The 16,922-nt window shown below is 42.1% G+C and overlaps 1 protein-coding gene across 5 annotated transcripts in view; it reads left to right on the top strand.

The window, feature by feature from the left end:
- The window catches only part of actn1 (actinin, alpha 1), a 252,605-nt gene that overhangs the window by 205,009 nt on the left and 30,674 nt on the right, over positions 1-16,922 (top strand). For all 5 annotated transcript variants that reach the window (XM_072266007.1, XM_072266016.1, XM_072265998.1 and 2 more), the window contains exons 11-14: positions 4,844-4,991; positions 7,048-7,198; positions 9,821-9,929; positions 13,763-13,903. In XM_072266007.1, the coding sequence (XP_072122108.1) occupies positions 4,844-4,991; positions 7,048-7,198; positions 9,821-9,929; positions 13,763-13,903 (549 nt within the window). The remainder of the gene's footprint in view (positions 1-4,843; positions 4,992-7,047; positions 7,199-9,820; positions 9,930-13,762; positions 13,904-16,922) is intronic.

The raw sequence follows: 16,922 nt of genomic DNA, 5'->3' as shown, positions 1-16,922 counted from the left end.
CTGGATATCCTGTTTCTGGATAAGGTCCTGACCCCAGTGGATCCTTGCTTTGGACGGGCCTTGAAGCCTGATGTCAGCTGTTGTTAGATCTTAAGAGCCCAGATCCTGTAGGCAGTGAGGGTACCCTGGCAGTGGGTTGTTGACAGTGAAGGTAGCCTGGCAGTAGGTTGTTGGCAGTGAGGGTAGCCTGGCAGTAGGTTGTTGACAGTGAGGGTAGCCTGGCAGTGGGTCGTTGACAGTGAGGGTACCCTGGCAGTGGGTTGTGGCAGTGAGGGTACCCAGGCAGTGTGTTGTTGGCAGTGAGGGTAGCCTGGCACTGGGTTGTTGGCAGTGAGGGTACCCAGGCAGAGGGTTGTTGGCAGTGAGGAAGGTATGTGAAGGCTTCCTGGACTTATCCCATGGATGTAAAGTTTGGTTTCACACTACAATAACTCTCATTTTGCATGAAAGAATCTGTGGATGAACCAACGTACAAATTTTATTTCACTGAGGACCATCTGTAGTAGATAGTGTCGAGAGCATTGTAAATACTCCTTTAGAAATGAAATGTCTTACTTATGCAGCAGATCAATATATAATCTAATTTTCTTTATGATATTTGTCATCAGTGTTTTTATGACTTTCAATCATAATCTGGATTCCATTTCATATTTTGCCTCAGATCTTCCTGATGGCTAAAGGTACCCAGTACGATTGTACCCTCTATGATTTTCCTTCCCAATGCATTTCAAAAGCCATTTCTTTCACTTAATAATTGGAAGTAGCCGCAGATGTTGTGTTATTGCTGTAGGTTTTAACCCTGAAATGTGCAGTCGAAAGGTAGTAGGAATTATCCTGGGAATTAGACCAGTGAGTGTTACATCAGTGATTGACAAGATATTCGAGAGAATTCTTGGAGACAGGATTTATGAGCGTTTGGAGAAGCTGGATCTGATTGAGTATAGTCAGTGCGGCTCTGTGAGGGGCAGGTCAGGCCCCGCAAATCTGACTGACTTCTTCAGGGAAGTGACAAAATAAATTTGAAGAACGTAGAGTGGTGGATGTAAGTGTATACAGATTTTGGGAAGGTGCTCAACAAGGCTCCACATGGTAAGCTCATTCAGAAAGTCAGAAGTCATGGGATCCTGGGAAAATTGGCTGTGTGGATTCGGAACTGGCTAACCCACAAAAGTTGAGGTGATAATGGATAGAGCACGGTCTGCCTCGAGGTTCGTGACTCGTGTTGGAATATGTTCTGGGACCCCTGCCCTTTGTGATAGTTATAAATGACTTGCATTAGGAAGTGGAAGGGTAGGTTAGTAAGTTTACAGATGACACGAAGTTTGGTGGTGGTGTTGATAGTGCAGAAGGTTGTTGTAGGTTACAAGAGGACATTGACAGGACTGGGCTGAGAAGAGGCAGGTAGAGTTCAGTCAGAAGAAGTGTGAAATGATACACTTTGGAAGGTTGAACTTGAAGGCCAACTACAACGTTGATGGCAGGAATAGTGTGGAGGAACAAAGGGATTCTGGGGTTCACTTCCAAAGATCCCTCAAAGTCGAGACATAAGTTGATAGAGTGGCTAAGAAAGTGTATTGTGTGGTGGCCTTCATTAGTCAGGGGATTGAGTTCAAGAGCTGTGAGGTAATGTTGCACCTCTATAAAACCCTATTCAGACCACACTTGGAGTATTGTGTTCAGTTCTGGTCACCTCTTTATAAGATGGATGTGGAAACTTTAGAGAGAATGCACAAGAGATTTACCAGAATACTGCCTGGATTAGAAAGCATGTTTTACGAGAAAAGGTCATGCGAACTAGTGCTTTACTCTTTGGGGGAAAGGAGGATAAGAGGTGACGAGAGATGTACAAGATGACGGGGCATAGATAGGGTGGACAGCCAGTATTTTTTTTTCCCAGGGCAGCACTGGCTATTGTGAGAGGATAATTGGAAGGAAGTGTAGGAGGGATGTCAGAAGTAGTTATTTTACACAGAGAATAGTAAGTGTGTGGAATGCACTGCCGGGGGTGGTGGTAGAGGCAAATACATTAGGAACATTTAAGACACTCTGAGACAAGCACATAGATGAATGAAAAATGGAGGACTGTATGGGAGAGAAGGGTTAGATTGATCCTGGAGTAGGTTAAAATGTTGGCACAACATCATGGGCCAACAGGCCTATATTGTACTATGGTATGTTCTAATGTGAGAATTGTAGAGACGTGAAATGTGAATAAACATCCACACTGGAGGGCATGAAAACATAATCCATTGTTGCAGCTATTTGAATTTTGGTCATAATACTTAGTTTTTAAGTGCTAAAATGCGTTGATGCAGTAAGTTACAATATATCTCTTTTTAAGCTTTCTTCCTAGGTGTTTACTGGATGAGTATCTCGGAGTTTTAAGTCAGGGGTGGCCTAGGTTTAGTTGTCTGCAATAACTGCACTGTGATGTGCTACAATCTGCCTTGCAGAGGGTCAAATGAGTGTGGGATGCTGCTGCTGGTTTCCATCCCGTACACCTGTTGAGAGATTGTGCAGCTGTAAGTATGGGCGAGGCCAGGGTTTGCTTCAGTCAGGGACAACACAAGCTGGTGTTGTATTCCTTGGTACTTAGAAACTTCAGCATTGATTTAATTAAGGTTTTCAACTCAGTGAAAGAACTGTTAGGGTAGACTGAAACTGTTGTTAGACTCTAGGATTAGTGGGTGTGTATGCTATACAAGTTAAAACCAAGCCTTTAGTAGTGATGTTGGGAAACGTGTCCAAACAGAGCCTTAGGAACTTGGAACTCACTTCCAAGACTGAAGACTGGTCCATTATTAATTTTAAATACTTTTGCTATATTTTTGTATCAAAGGAATTGATGGATGTGATGCCGAGGCTGGTATGCAGTTAGTCACAGGTCAGCCATCACCTGATGGAGCAGACTTAAGAATCTAAGTCATCATTCAACTTACATTGTTGAGATTGTTTCATGGATGACGATACCTGGTGTCGGTGGAGCCTTGCTCTGGGAAAAGGGGAGAAAGTTTAACAGGGAACAGAAAAGGACACAGACAGGGAGAGGAGCTTGGAAAAGAGCTCCAGCTACCCTAATGGTATATTTCATGGTGTGATCCAGTGCCACCTACATATCATTAGTCTTAACAAATAAGTATTTAACATTTGAACATCAATCAATAGGACACCAAGCCCTACTCTACAGAAATGCCACCATTGGCGCTAGTAAGGATGCAGCAGCAGCAGGTAGATTGTCCAGGCTAAAAGGCTTCACCAACACCCACTGCCCCCCCCCATCCTTTCTTGACTTTCCACAATCCAGGTAATGTGTGACACGTCAATCTCCATAAGCAAGTAGCTGCACCAAGCTCCCTTGCCCAATATAAAACCCTAATGAGGAATGGGAGACCAGGCATCAAACCACAACAAAAGGAGGAGGAAATACAAAATGGAAGAGTTGCCCTGTGTGTTCTTCACTTCTGTTCTCTTACCTCGACCCATGATTAAATAGTCTGCTTCAAACTGACATTGACCTGGTCTCAGAGAAAGATGCTCTTTTGAAAGGTCAGGAAACGTAGGAGAGAAAGTTTAAATTCAAGCAACACACATCAAAGTTGCTGGTAAACGCAGCAGGCCAGGCAGCCATCTCTTTTAAATTTAACATTGTTTTTCCAGATTAGCATTCTTCAAACACAAAGCGAGAAATAATTTTGGTTGCTCTTGTTTGCTTTGTTTAATTGGAGTAATACTTCATTGTAACTGCTATTTTCTGCATTGTCAGAGTGAGCCCATCAAAGCTAAGTTCTGGTGGCCAGAAAATGTTCACCTTCAGACCTCAGTACAGGTGCTCCCCACATTATGGCGAGGTCCTCTTTCTGTGAACTGATTGTAGCTTAAGTTGTTCTCCCATGTGGCAGAAGGTGATAGAAGCCAGCAACTCCTTCCCACGGTCTCCCAAAAGCTCATTCATATGTACAGGCTGCACATACAGTAAGTCAGGTGTTTGTAAGCTGGGGAGGACCTGTGAACAGAGTAGACTAGGTGTTTACAGGCTAGCATCAATTAACTAATAGAAAAGTCTCTAGTTGTGTACACCCTTGTATTCAAGCTCTTTTTATATAATCTGCTTACAAGCAACACAGACACTGTCAGAGTGTCCGGTCCTGCAGAAGGGACTAGACCCGAAACAACGACTGTACTCTTTTTTTCCATAGACGCTGCCTGGTCTGCTGAGTTTCTCCAGCATTTTGTGTGTGTTGTCCAAATGATTTTGTATTTTTTTGCAATCCATTCAAAATCTGGAAATATTCTCTGGATATAAGAACAAAGCATAGCAGTAGGCTGTTTAACGTGTTCTTTCATTCATTAAGGTCACGTGTAGCCTGTGACTCATCTCCCTGTATCCATTCTGATTATTATAAATCTATCAAACTCAGACATTGAACCATGATATAAAGGAAACAGTTGGTGTTCCGTCCAAGCCAACCAAAGTGCCTAATTGCGCTCGTCTCATTTGCCTGAGTTTGGCCCCTGTCCCTTTTAACCTTTCCTATCCATGAAGCTGTCAAAGCATCTACTAAATGTCATAATTGTCATCTTCTCTTCCACCTCCTCGGGCAGTTCTCTCCATATACCCACCACCCTCTATGAAGGAAAGCTACCCCTCATGGTCCCTTTAAATCTTCCGTATCTCAGCTTAGGTCTGTGCTCTCTTGTTTTGGATTCTTCTACGCTGGGCAACAGGCTGTGACGATCCAACCTCTCTAAGCCCCTCACGATTTTGTCCTTCTGGAAGTGGGTTGATGTAGATAAAATAGTATGAATATGAGTGCAAGCTAATTGTGGTTCTTGGTAATTGCAGGATATAAATAATGCCTGGGGCTCACTGGAGCAAGCTGAGAAAGGATACGAGGAATGGCTGCTGAATGAGATCAGGAGGCTGGAGCGACTGGACCACCTGGCTGAAAAGTTCAGGCAGAAAGCGGCAATCCACGAGGCCTGGAGCAATGGTAATTATTTCAATATTGAGAGCTGCAAAGAGGCATAAAGTCCAAATGTGTGGATCTGTTAATTTAATTGAATGGACGTGGGTGTACATGTTCCTTTGGTGCACTAAAGCATAGCAGTTAGTCTCATCTATTATAACATTACAATAAGAAAAAATATTGAGAATTTGGGCAAAGCTTCATTAACATTGGGGTGATTGTGTTGACAAAGAGATTCAGGAGCTAAAATAGGCATGTAATGGTGTAGAGCCTTTGATTGGCACCTCATTCCCAAACATGCTGAGTGCAGGTCGGTGGGAGGATAGGGTAAGTGTTTGGCACGGACTAGAAGGGCCGAGATGGCCTGTTTCTGTGCTGTAATTGTTATATGGTTATACTGCAACATCCTCCTGGTTTCATTGAGGGACAAAAAGGAAGTGTGACCTATGACCTTGTTAGCATTGTGATTGACATCATAAAGAGGCATTAATTGACCGGGAATGAAAATGGCACAATCTTATTTACACAAAACAAATTGTATGCATAATTAGCACAAATAGGTCCAGGTTCTCAGTTAATGTTTCTTAACTAATCTGCACTTGATCTTGGATTTTCGTAGAACTTGGGGGCAGAGGGTGGGATATAAATCTTCAATATAGTCTTCCCTCATTATGTCCCCTCCCTGACCTGTTTACCACATGACAAGGTTATTAACAGGAAGAAAATTACTTTCCATATTTGCATTTTAATTGTAATACTCTTTACAGGTACTATTTCAATTTGTTGCCAAATGACTCTTGGAGTGTCTGGCATTGCATCCAAGTGCAGTCAGCACAACTGAAATATATCACTGCAAATTATTAGCTTCTCCTGAAAAGTTCACAACCCTTGCCTTTTGATTTGTTAGTCACTGATCTACCTTGTGGGAGGTTGCTAGGAGGAGTAGCTGATTGATCAGTTCCTGTTTGCAGAAATGTCTTCATATTCTGGTCATTGTAGCTCTGGAAGGAGCTATCAACTTTGGAGGAGGTATAGTTCAAAGTACTTTCAGGGTGAAGAGGATAATCATGAAACCAGTTTATGTCAATGGAGCACATTTTTAGGAAGTCAAGGTGTAATCTATTTTGGGTGTTTAAATGACAAAATCGGGCTACTTGGTTCGATTCCTGGGTTCCAGTAATTCTTTCCTCTGATTGGACAGTCCAGAACAAAACAGAGCTAGGATTTAATTTTAAAACTGGCCATTCTTTACATGAGTCCTAATGAAGGGTTTCGGCCTATAACATAGACTTTATTTCCCTCCACTGATGATGCTGCCTGACCTGTTAAATTCCTCCAGCATTTTGTGTGTGTTGCTCAAGATCTCCAGCACCTGCAGAATCTCTTGTGACAGAAATGTGGGGTGACTGGATAAGAGAACAGGCTCACTTAGTTTCCCAGGACAGTAAGCTATTCCCAGGGCTTCCTACAAACCACTCTTGCTTTGGTTACCCTGAAGTGTATGAGAGCCTGAGGTGATTGACCCCCAACAGTTTGGTTTTTGTGCAGTTGTTATTCTGTCTCCATTCCTTGCTCACAGGACAGGCCTGGTTTTATAATCAGAACAAAGGCGCTCCACCAGTGAGGCACACACCTCAAGCTTCGAACATCTTGTTCCTGAATGATAGACGTGGACCTCCCACCACACTGTGCTCCTTGGAACATGAAACTGGACTGGGGGATAAGGATTAATGCTGATACCTAACAACCAGAGATGAACACAATCTAGCTAGCTCTCTTAAGAGAAGAGAGCAGGCAGGGTACTTTGGCCTCCTTACCTAGGTTTGGAGGGACAAGTGTTTTGATGAAGGTTCTCCAGCTAACATAGCAAGATTCAATCTCGATGAAACCTGGCTGTTAACTATGCCACCTGACCACTACAATGTCAGAGGGACCCCTTTTGGGCATCAGTAGAGGAGTAGAGAAGTGGAGCTGATTGTTGTTATTGTTAACTCCCAATCCACAATGCCGATCCAACTTTCCTAAATGGGACAATTACCTTTTCTGACCACTCTTTTCTGTGTCCACCTCACTGTTTCAGGGAAGGAGGAAATGCTGATGGCCAAGGATTTTGAGACCGCCACCCTGTCAGAAGTCAAGGCTATACTGAAAAAGCATGAGGCCTTCGAGAGTGACCTGGCAGCTCATCAGGACCGCGTTGAACAGATTGCTGCAATTGCCCAGGAGCTGAAGTACGTGCTTCAAAAAAACTCTCATTTTAGAACATAGCACAAGACCAGGCCCTTCAGCCCACACTCCCCATGCTAATTACAATGCTGATTTAAACTCAGTCTGTACACGATCCATATCAGTCCATTCACTGCATGCTCATGTCTGTCTAAAAGCCTCTTAAATGCTGCTTACGTGCCTGCTCCCTCACAGTGCATCCCAGGCACCTGCCAGTCTGTGTTTTTTAAAAAAAAAAAAGCCTTGCACATCTTCTTTCAACTTTCCAACTTTCACCTCAAATGCATTTTTCCAGTATTTGATATTTCTACCCTAGGAAAACAATTCAGACGGTCTATTTTCTCTGTGCCTGTCATAATTCTATAAGATATATCCCATCTCCCCTCAGCCTCCAGAGCTCCAGGGAAAGTGGTACATGTTTGTCCAACTTCTCCTTATAGCCCAGACCTTCTAATCCAGGCAGTAAGCCTCTTCTGTATTGTTTCCAAAGCTTCCACAAACTTCATGCACACAATATCTGAAGGAGAAATTAGAGAAAGAAATGGAATTGAATCTGCCCAGCGGGAGATAGCACACAAACAAATCCTAAGTCCCAGCAAGCTGCCTTGAACTCAGTTTGACTGATGGCTTTTTTCTCAAACACATTACTGCATCTTTTGTGATAGTAACGCTGTCCATTGCATAAATGATGTTTGTGGAAGTACTAAAGACCAATTTAACGCCATCATATTTGGAGAGAGCCCTCTGTCTGAAAACCTCTTGGTGGCCAGCTAAGGGGGTTCGCCTGTAGGGTGACAGATGGATGTTGCTGAGGAGGAGAACGACTCTACCAATGGGAGTAAAATCCTTATTGTTCCACTTCAGAAAATTGAAAGGCGCAGTTTTCGAATCCAGCTGTGCAAACTTCACAGCTGGAAGAATGGAGCCAAGAACTCAGGAAAAGGACATCACCAGCGTGATGTTGCCTGATTGCCTCCTTTTCCCTCTCTCACAAAGTCCAAAATGAGATCGCATTGCCTCATTTTGTTGATGATGTGCATTTTATGGGTTAATCAGACATGGGGGCTTAGATGCCTTTTATTGGAATCTTTACAGCCCTGCAGTACAGTGCAAGCTGAGCAGAGCTAAGGTATTTACCTGAATTACTTGAGGCTGGGTTAATGCTCCAGATAAGATTCTAGTTATGGGGAGGCTTTGAGTTCATAGACGAGTCATTCCTGTTTTTTGCCCTCTGACAAAAAATGGCTTGTTTTATCTATTGAGCATTTATTGTGACCCACTTGGGAATGAGATGTATAAGCAAATGTCAGAATTAGGGCAGGATTATTGCATATCTACAGCTGTTCATACTGGCCACTAGGAAGTTGAAGGAGTGAGACTGGGGCCAATTTATGTTATTTCTTAGCATTTTTTAATCTATAACCTGAGAAGCTAACTAATTTGTATAGATTTAGAGGTAAAAGTTTTGGAATCCATGTGTAGTGTCTTCTGGATTTCTTTAGCAACCATTCAACTTCCTAGTGATGAGACTATATTGTTTCTGGAGGGTGATTTTTGTCCTCTCTCAGTCAATTCTTTATCAGCTGAATATTCCCCTGAACCCCTTTTTTAAGCAATTATCTGTTCTGTCCTGTCATCAGTGGAGGATTGATTTGGTCCTGGTCCTGATCCAAGGTCCACATGTTCTGTGACTTGAGTTACAAGACAGTATTCGGTGCAGGAATCCTGATTGGTTTTCCTGGCCTGAGACCGGTCTGTCTGGCTTCTCAATATTGTACTTGGCACCAATTTTCAAGTCAAGCATTCCTTGGATTACACAAGCCTCTGCTGCAATATGCACAGCATCTGCATCTAGTTCACTGGCAAAGCTTCAACTAAGGAGGCAGCTTGCCCAGCGTTGAAGTAAGCCATTGACTCACCAGATAACACTCTCTCTGAACGAGAGAGCCATGGATTCAGACCCTACTTAGAAGACTTGGTGTGATCTATACTACTATGTTAGTATGTCCAGAGGGAGCACTACACTGTCAGAAGCAGTAAAATGAGGCCCTGTCTTTCTTGGGAATGTTCGAAGACGATCAAGTTATTCTTTACATCTTAACCTTTGCTTATCTTTCAGCTATCAAATTTTATCCTGGATTTGACTTGGTTTTTTTTTTGGTGAGACACTGCTGGGTGGAAAGTGACTATTGCATTTGCCTGTTCTCAAACAATGATGAAGTTTCAAAAACGGCATCGTCCTTTGTGATATTCTTTGGTTGTAAAAGGTACAATGTAAATAGGGTTCCTTCCCCTTTGCAACTTCAGGAAGAAACTCCACAACAAGAGCCATGCAGTGGTGTGTTCCTGATACAGTAGTCTTTCACATTCAGAGCTGGGGTGTAAGGAAAGTGAGGTGTGGATGGTTGCTAACAGTGAGAGAGACAAAAGACTGCAGATGCTGGAATCTGGAGCAACAAACAATTTCCTGAAGGAACACAGCAGGTTGAGCAGCCACAGTGGGGTGAGGGGGGGAGGAATTGAAAATATTTCGGGTCAAAGCCCAGCGTTTCTCCAGCAGGTTGTTGAGAGCTTCTGTTGACCATGCAAATTTTATTGATAAACCAGATTTTCTCTGACTTTTACAGTGAGCTGGATTACTGGGATTCTCCAAGTGTGAATGAGCGGTGTCAGAAAATCTGTGATCAGTGGGACAATCTAGGAGCCCTGACCCAGAAGAGGAGAGACGCCTTGGAGGTATTTCCATCTTCAGTCAGCTCCTTTGGATGTGATTTTAGTTTGCTCAGAAAATATACATGAAACCAGTTTGTGACTGTAATACAGAGCATACCAAGAGGTACAGGCCAGACTTTATGTTGACAGTGAGTAGAAACGTAAGGATCTAACCGAGACCACATCAAAATTGCTTTATTCTGTTCGTGCCTGTCTACCTCGAAAGGGAGTAGATGGATCAATGCAATAGCAGGACTTAGAAAACTGAAGTATGACAGCACTGCTTTTATTCCCTTAGATATAGAAGATCAAGCCATGATATCATTAAAGTGCTTAGGAAGATTCACAGGTTTGATAGGATTTGATTGACAAATTTGGTTGAGGAGTCTAAAACAAGAGAGTGTAAACTTAGAACCAGAGTGAAGTCACCCATGGATTGTGACAGGAGCAATATCTGAACACAAAGGTTGGCATAAACCTGTCAAGTCTCTTCAAGAAAATTCTGCTGATGATGCAAGTTGACTGAAAATGTCAAACCTGACATTTATAGATGGTTGTTAGGATGGGTTTTTATGGAAGATGCTACCAATATAGAATGGGGGATTTAAATAAAAGAATTAAATAAATCTGTATTGAAAAAGCCACTATCAATAATGGCGATGATGAATCTACTGGGTTGCTTAAAAATCCACAAGGGATGCCTGTCATTTCTTGGGGAGGGATTCCTGAGTTCTGTCTGTGTATTCATCCCTCAGAGCAAGATCGCTACCTCTAAAATGCCCTGGAAAACACTCTTGGCTCAGTTGGGAAAACCTGTATTCTTATCAGCAACAGCCATTAGCTATGATCCACTTGGAAAGTGGAATGAAGATGGAGTGTCAGGACCTACTTCTGCTCGTTAGTTTTATCAATTGTGTAACTTCAGGAAAGCTAAGAAAGCCTTGCCTGAGGCATTTGCTGCCCAATGATTAAAATTAATTCAGTGATGTTTTGTTCTCACACATCGTTCAGTGCCATTTTGTTTTCCTCTGGAGGTTGCATAGAAGTGCAGTCATTTAAAATGTGATGTGATGGTTTTGGGGGGCAGGTAGCAAAGTGCATTTGATTACGAGAATTATTGGGCATTTGTTGATATGATTCTCTGGGACATTACTGGACAATTTTAAAAGCTGAATTCTAATTTTGTTCTTTGAAATGCTTAAATAGAGAGAAAATGAAGATAGAGCAATGGTGTTACTGGTTAGAAGTGAGAAACCAACCTATATTATGAAGTGCGTGAGAAACTAGTCAGAGCTAAAAATAGAGACAGATTAAGAAATTGCTTTGAATCTCTGTTGTTCTGTCTACACTGACATGACTGGCTTTAGTCAATTACAGTTTCAGCTCAATTACATTATTTGCACTGCTAAATGTAAAAAGGAACCTACTTAAAGTGCTTATGAATATTGTGTGAGGAGTCTTGAGGACTGGCTGGAGCATGGGGTTCCTGTGTACTGCCCTCCGTTGGTGAATCATGTGCATGGATAGTTAGAGTCAAAGATGAGCAGACTTGATGGGCGGAATGGCCTACTTCTGCTCCTTTGTCTTATGGTCTTATGATAGAGGATTTCACAGACTACTTTGAATTGTTTGAACTTGTGTGTACAATAACCTACTGGATATAGTGTTTCCATTTCAAATTTTCCTGATATTCAAGTTAACTATGGGAAGAATATTTATGGGCACTCCTACATCATAACGAGCTCCCATATCGCATTCAGAACATTCAGAAGTCTTATGAACAGCAGAACCATTATCTTCTCTCTCTCTCTCTCTCCACTTTTAGTAATCGTTCTTTCTTCTGAGTCTACATTCTATTTGTTTGTTTGTTTGTTTGTTTATTGAGATACAGCATGCAATAGGCCCTTCCAGCCCTTCAAGCCATGTTGCCCAGCAACTCTAGCCTAATCACAGGACAATTTACAATGACCAATTAACCTACCAACAGGTACGTCTTTGGACTGTGGGAGGAAACCAGAGCACCCGGAGGAAACCCATACGGTCAAGGGGAGAACAAACAAAGTATTTACATACAGTGGCAGGAATTGAACACAGGTCGCTGGTGTTGTAAAGCATTTGTGCTGTATGTTTATGGTACTCTATGTGCATTTGATGCCTTTCATTACAGTGCAGCAAAGGTATAGAGTAATTTCAGTGCATCTTTTCACTTATAGTTATCTGTTAAAACAGAACCCATTAGTTACGTGGGGGTGACCTGTAATTACATTCATGAAGAACAAGAGCGTCTCATTTGTTTGCTTTCGTGAACAGCTGAGGGTTTGTTTAATGCTTGTGCCGGAGAGATAAATGAGGCAATAGAGTTTCCTACTGCTAGTCATCATCTGTTGAACATTATTAGGTTTCTGTGGCTGCTCTCAACTTGTGTTTGCAGCTAAAACACAGAACTCAAGGGTAAGATCAGGCGAAGACCAACAGAATCTTGCAGATGAAAGGAGGGATTGCTCAGCTGATTACAAGAGAAACAGAGCCTGCATCACTCCGTTCTGCAGCAACAGTACAAGCACGCCCATCTAATTGCTGAATGTTTTTATTGAATTTTAAGTGAAGGGCTCTTTTCCTGACCTGGAACATTTCTATTGTTTTGGTAATGACTCAGATGAGGCTATTTTGAACTTGAAAAACTGAAGGAAATTCTAATGCCAACAATGCCCTTGAATAACACCTGCAAACTTCTGCCATCTAAGGAAGGTAGCCATAGATCTATGCTCTCAATAAGAACGCTCTGTGAGAAGATATATTTGTGATTTGAAGAAAAAAGATGAAGTCTAATCACAAACAAGAGAAAATCTGCAGATGCTAGAAATGTTGAGGCTCTGTGAGGCACTCGTGAGACCACACTTGGAGTACTGTGTGCAGTTTTGGGCTCCTTATTTTAGAAAGGATATACTGACATTGGTGAGGGTTCAGGGAAGATTCCAGGAATGAAAGGGTTACCATATGAAGAATGTCTGGCAGCTCTTGAGCTGTATTCCCTGGAGTTCAGGAGAATGAGGGGGGATCTCATAGAAACATTCCAAATGTTAGAAGGCCTGAACAGATTAGATATGGCAAAGTTATTTCCCATGGTAGGGGAGTCTAGGACAAGAGGGCACAACTTCAGGATTGGAGGATGTCCATTTAGAAAAGAGATGCGGAGAAATTACTTTAGTCAGAGGGTGGTAAATTTGTGGAATTCGTTGCCTTGAGTGGCTGTGGAGGCCAAGTCATTGGGTGTATTTAAGGCAGAAATAGAGAGGTTCTTGATTAGCCAGGGCATTAAAGGATATGGGGAGAAGGTAGGGGAGTGGGGATGACTGGAAGAATTGGATCAGCTCATGATTGAATGCCAGAGCAGACTTGATGGGCCAAATGGCCTACTTCTGCTCCTATATCTTAAGGTCTTATAGACACTTTGGAAATCCATAGTGAATCGTAAATGAGACATTTTATATTAGTTGCAATAAAAGGGTAAGTTGTTTGAGAGCTCAAACACAGAACCTGTCAAAGGTATAGTATGTCCGAAATCAATTAACCACTGATGTCCATATATCAGAGATATACATGTTTAATATTGGTGGTTTAAGGCTGTACAAAAAAACTTTACAGGAAATAAATGTTTTAAGCCAGAACTTTGAGAGATGGATAACTTGGAAAATTAACAAGTGCTGTGTATCGAAGCCAAAATAGCTATATAGATTCCTTAGTTTGCGTTGCCATGGAGATAAATTACCAATGAAGCTCATTCTGAACACCAGAGCACTCTCTTAAATAATCCAGAATCCATGTTTTCAATGAATATGTTTTGGATTTTGTTTCAGAGGACAGAGAAGCTCCTAGAAACCATTGACCAATTGTATCTAGAATATGCAAAGAGGGCTGCTCCCTTTAATAACTGGATGGAGGGGGCGATGGAAGATCTACAGGACACGTTCATTGTTCACACTATCGAGGAAATCCAGGTGAGTATTAACCAAAGCATTAGCTGCCCATTATGGTCGCCTACTGAGTTAGTTTATTTGTGCTTTTCCAAACCAGCATTGAGCAGCTCTGTAAAACAAACTATGTATTTCTGTGCCAGAGTCTCTGACCTAAGACACAACGTACCAGATCTATTTTATTGTGTTCCTGGCCAGTTCTCTAATAACAGACATGATAAGTCTAATGGAGCCATAGCGAAAACAGCTCCCACTTCCCCAAACAATACAAATTTACAGAGCTTGGATATTAACTTACTTTAAACTAAAACAAAAATTAAAACTGCTAAATATTTGTCCAAAGCGTCATCAGCTCGATATTCTTGTATTATTGGGCAAAAAGTAATTGTTTTCATGATAATATGCCGTCTTTGTGGTCACATCTGTACATTGAGGTTGTCTCTTGTTAAAATGACCTATCAGGTGCAAGGTTATCTTTCACTTCACTTTCCAATGATCTGTAATGTTTGTCAAACCTTTTCATTGCCCACTGAATGTTCTTATGTCTGCCTGCACTTTACCATCTCATCAGCCTTCGGATTTTCATAAATGATTTTGAAAGCTAAATATTTTTTTCAAGGTGAAGGGAGAACAATAAAACCACATTCTTTATTAATTGGAATGTAATTCTGTCAAATCATTAACACAAGAAAGTCTGTAGATGCTGGAAATCCAAAGCAACACACACAAAATGCTGAAGGAACTCAGCGGATCAGACAGCATCTGTGGAAATAAATAAACAGAAATACATTTTGGGCAAGAACCCTCTTTAGGACTCCAGATTCAGGAAATTATTCTCTCTCAAAGACAAAATTGTATAGTACATGACTCTGTGTTTGAATAAGTCAGAAGGTATATCTTATTTGTCTTTTAATTTGAATTTCACATTCCTGATCTGATTGAAATTTTAGGCTCAAGAACATGGTAGGTTTGAGGTTGCAGCACACGAGCCACCACAGACTCAGGAAAAGCAGATTAGAAATACAACACCTTGTATTTCCTTCCTCACAGGTATCCATATATTACAAGAAAGACTAGGAAATTGGTCCCTCGCCATAGCCTTCCTCCTTTTAGTATTGAGGATTAAAATAATGCTGTCAGAAAGTGCTAAATCTCTGTGAGGTTGAGATGTTTCCCATGGTGTATTTTAATATCCCAGTTACAGAGCTTCTGCAAGACTGATCTTCAAAAGAAATCAACGTCATTTCTGGATTTTCTGACTCTCTTATTCCTACAACATCTGCCACTTCACGTGGATTCTCCTTTAATCAAACTGTCATTAAAAATGATTGCAGAAGGTAAAGCAGTGAATGTTGCCTACATGGATCTTAGTTAGGCATTTGAAGAGGTCCCCCAGGGTGCACTCATCCAGAATACTAAGATGCGTGGGAGCCACACTGACTTGGCCATTTGGATTCAGAATTGGCTTGCCTGTAGAAGACAGAGGATAGTGGTTGATGAGACTTTACTATGTCAGACTTTACTTTCTCCCTATCAAATTTCAAGTTGAACTCAATTATATTGTGATCACTGTCTCCTGAGGGTTCTTTTAACTTAAGCTCCCTAATTGCCTCTAGTTCATTAGATAGCAGTTTGGCTGCACTCCTGCTACCTGCGAACAGACAGAGCCTAAAGAGCAAGGGTCCAGAAATCAAGACAACCAAGAGGTGGTAGCGGGAGGCTGAGGAACGGTGACAGGATTGCCTTGAGCCAGTGTATTGGGCCAAGTTCAAGAGCCAGTCTGAGGGCCTGAATGACTGCTTCAGAGTTGTCACAAACTTTTTATTAAGACAGCTGTGGATGAGTGTGCTCCCATGAAACTGTTCAGGGTTTTCCCCAATCGGAAGCCCTGGATAAACAACGAAATTCAGAACCTGCTGACAACCACATCAGAGGCAATCAAGTCTGGAAATCAGGAATGCTACAAGGGGTGCAGGTATGATCTCTGGAAAGCCACCTATCGGGTGAAGTGGAGATTCTGGACTAGACTGGAATCAACGAAGGATGCTCAACATAACCTCCTATGCTCACTTTAGCCACCAGAACAGGGAGGAACCATTGTGCACCTCCATGCCTCCCAGTGATCCTTTGGTCTCAGTATCTGAAGATGACATGTGGGCTGCCTTCAAGAGAGTGAGTCCAAGGAAAGCATTGGTCCGGACGGAGTACTTGGCAGAGTACTGAAGACCTATGCAAACCTACTGGCTGGTGTATTGACAGATGTCTTCAGCCTCTCGCTCCAGCAGTGTGTGGCACCCATCTGCTTTCAGCAGGCTTCAATCGTACCGGTGCTGAAGAGAGCATGTAACCTGTCTCAATGGCTATCGGCCAGTGGCACGTACATCCACAGTGATGAAGCGTTTTGAGAGGCTGGTATTGAAGCATATCGGCTCCTGTCTGAGTCGTGATTTAGATCCACTCCAATTCATTATCAAAGCAGCAGGTCTATAGCAGATGCCTTCTCATTGGCTCTTCACACAACCCTGGAACATCTGGACAGCAAAGATGCATACATTAGGATGCTCTTTATTAGTTATTGCTTGGCATTTAATACCATCATCCCCTCAAAACTAATCAGTAAGCATCAAGACCTGGGCCTCAATACACCCTTGTGCAATTGGATCCTGGATTTCCTCACTTGCAGAAGCCAATCATTTCAGATTGGCAAAAACATCTCCTCCACAGTCTCCATCAGTAACCATTTAGTTATTATCTATAGATTTCCTGAGTAAATCTATAAATTTGCCCGCAGGAAGAAGAATTTCAGTGCCATATGCAGGATCATGTGTACTCTGACAATAAATTGTACTTTGAACTATTTATGTAACTTGATTTTCTCTTTCTCTATCAGTTGTCCATCTATAATATTGCCTTTGCTTGTTTATCACCCACTTTTTTTTTTCACTTTTTTACCTCTCTGAATGGAGGAACTTGTCCTCAGGGTCACCCCCGTTTCCATATCAGAGAATTCCCTCCTCCCCCATCCTCCCTGCGCCTTTACAGT

The sequence above is a fragment of the Mobula birostris genome, chromosome 1, assembly GCF_030028105.1.
Source record: "Mobula birostris isolate sMobBir1 chromosome 1, sMobBir1.hap1, whole genome shotgun sequence".
NCBI classification, from domain to species: domain Eukaryota; kingdom Metazoa; phylum Chordata; class Chondrichthyes; order Myliobatiformes; family Myliobatidae; genus Mobula; species Mobula birostris.
Note: the sequence above shows the minus strand (reverse complement) of the source record. Positions and strands in the feature narration are given on the sequence as shown.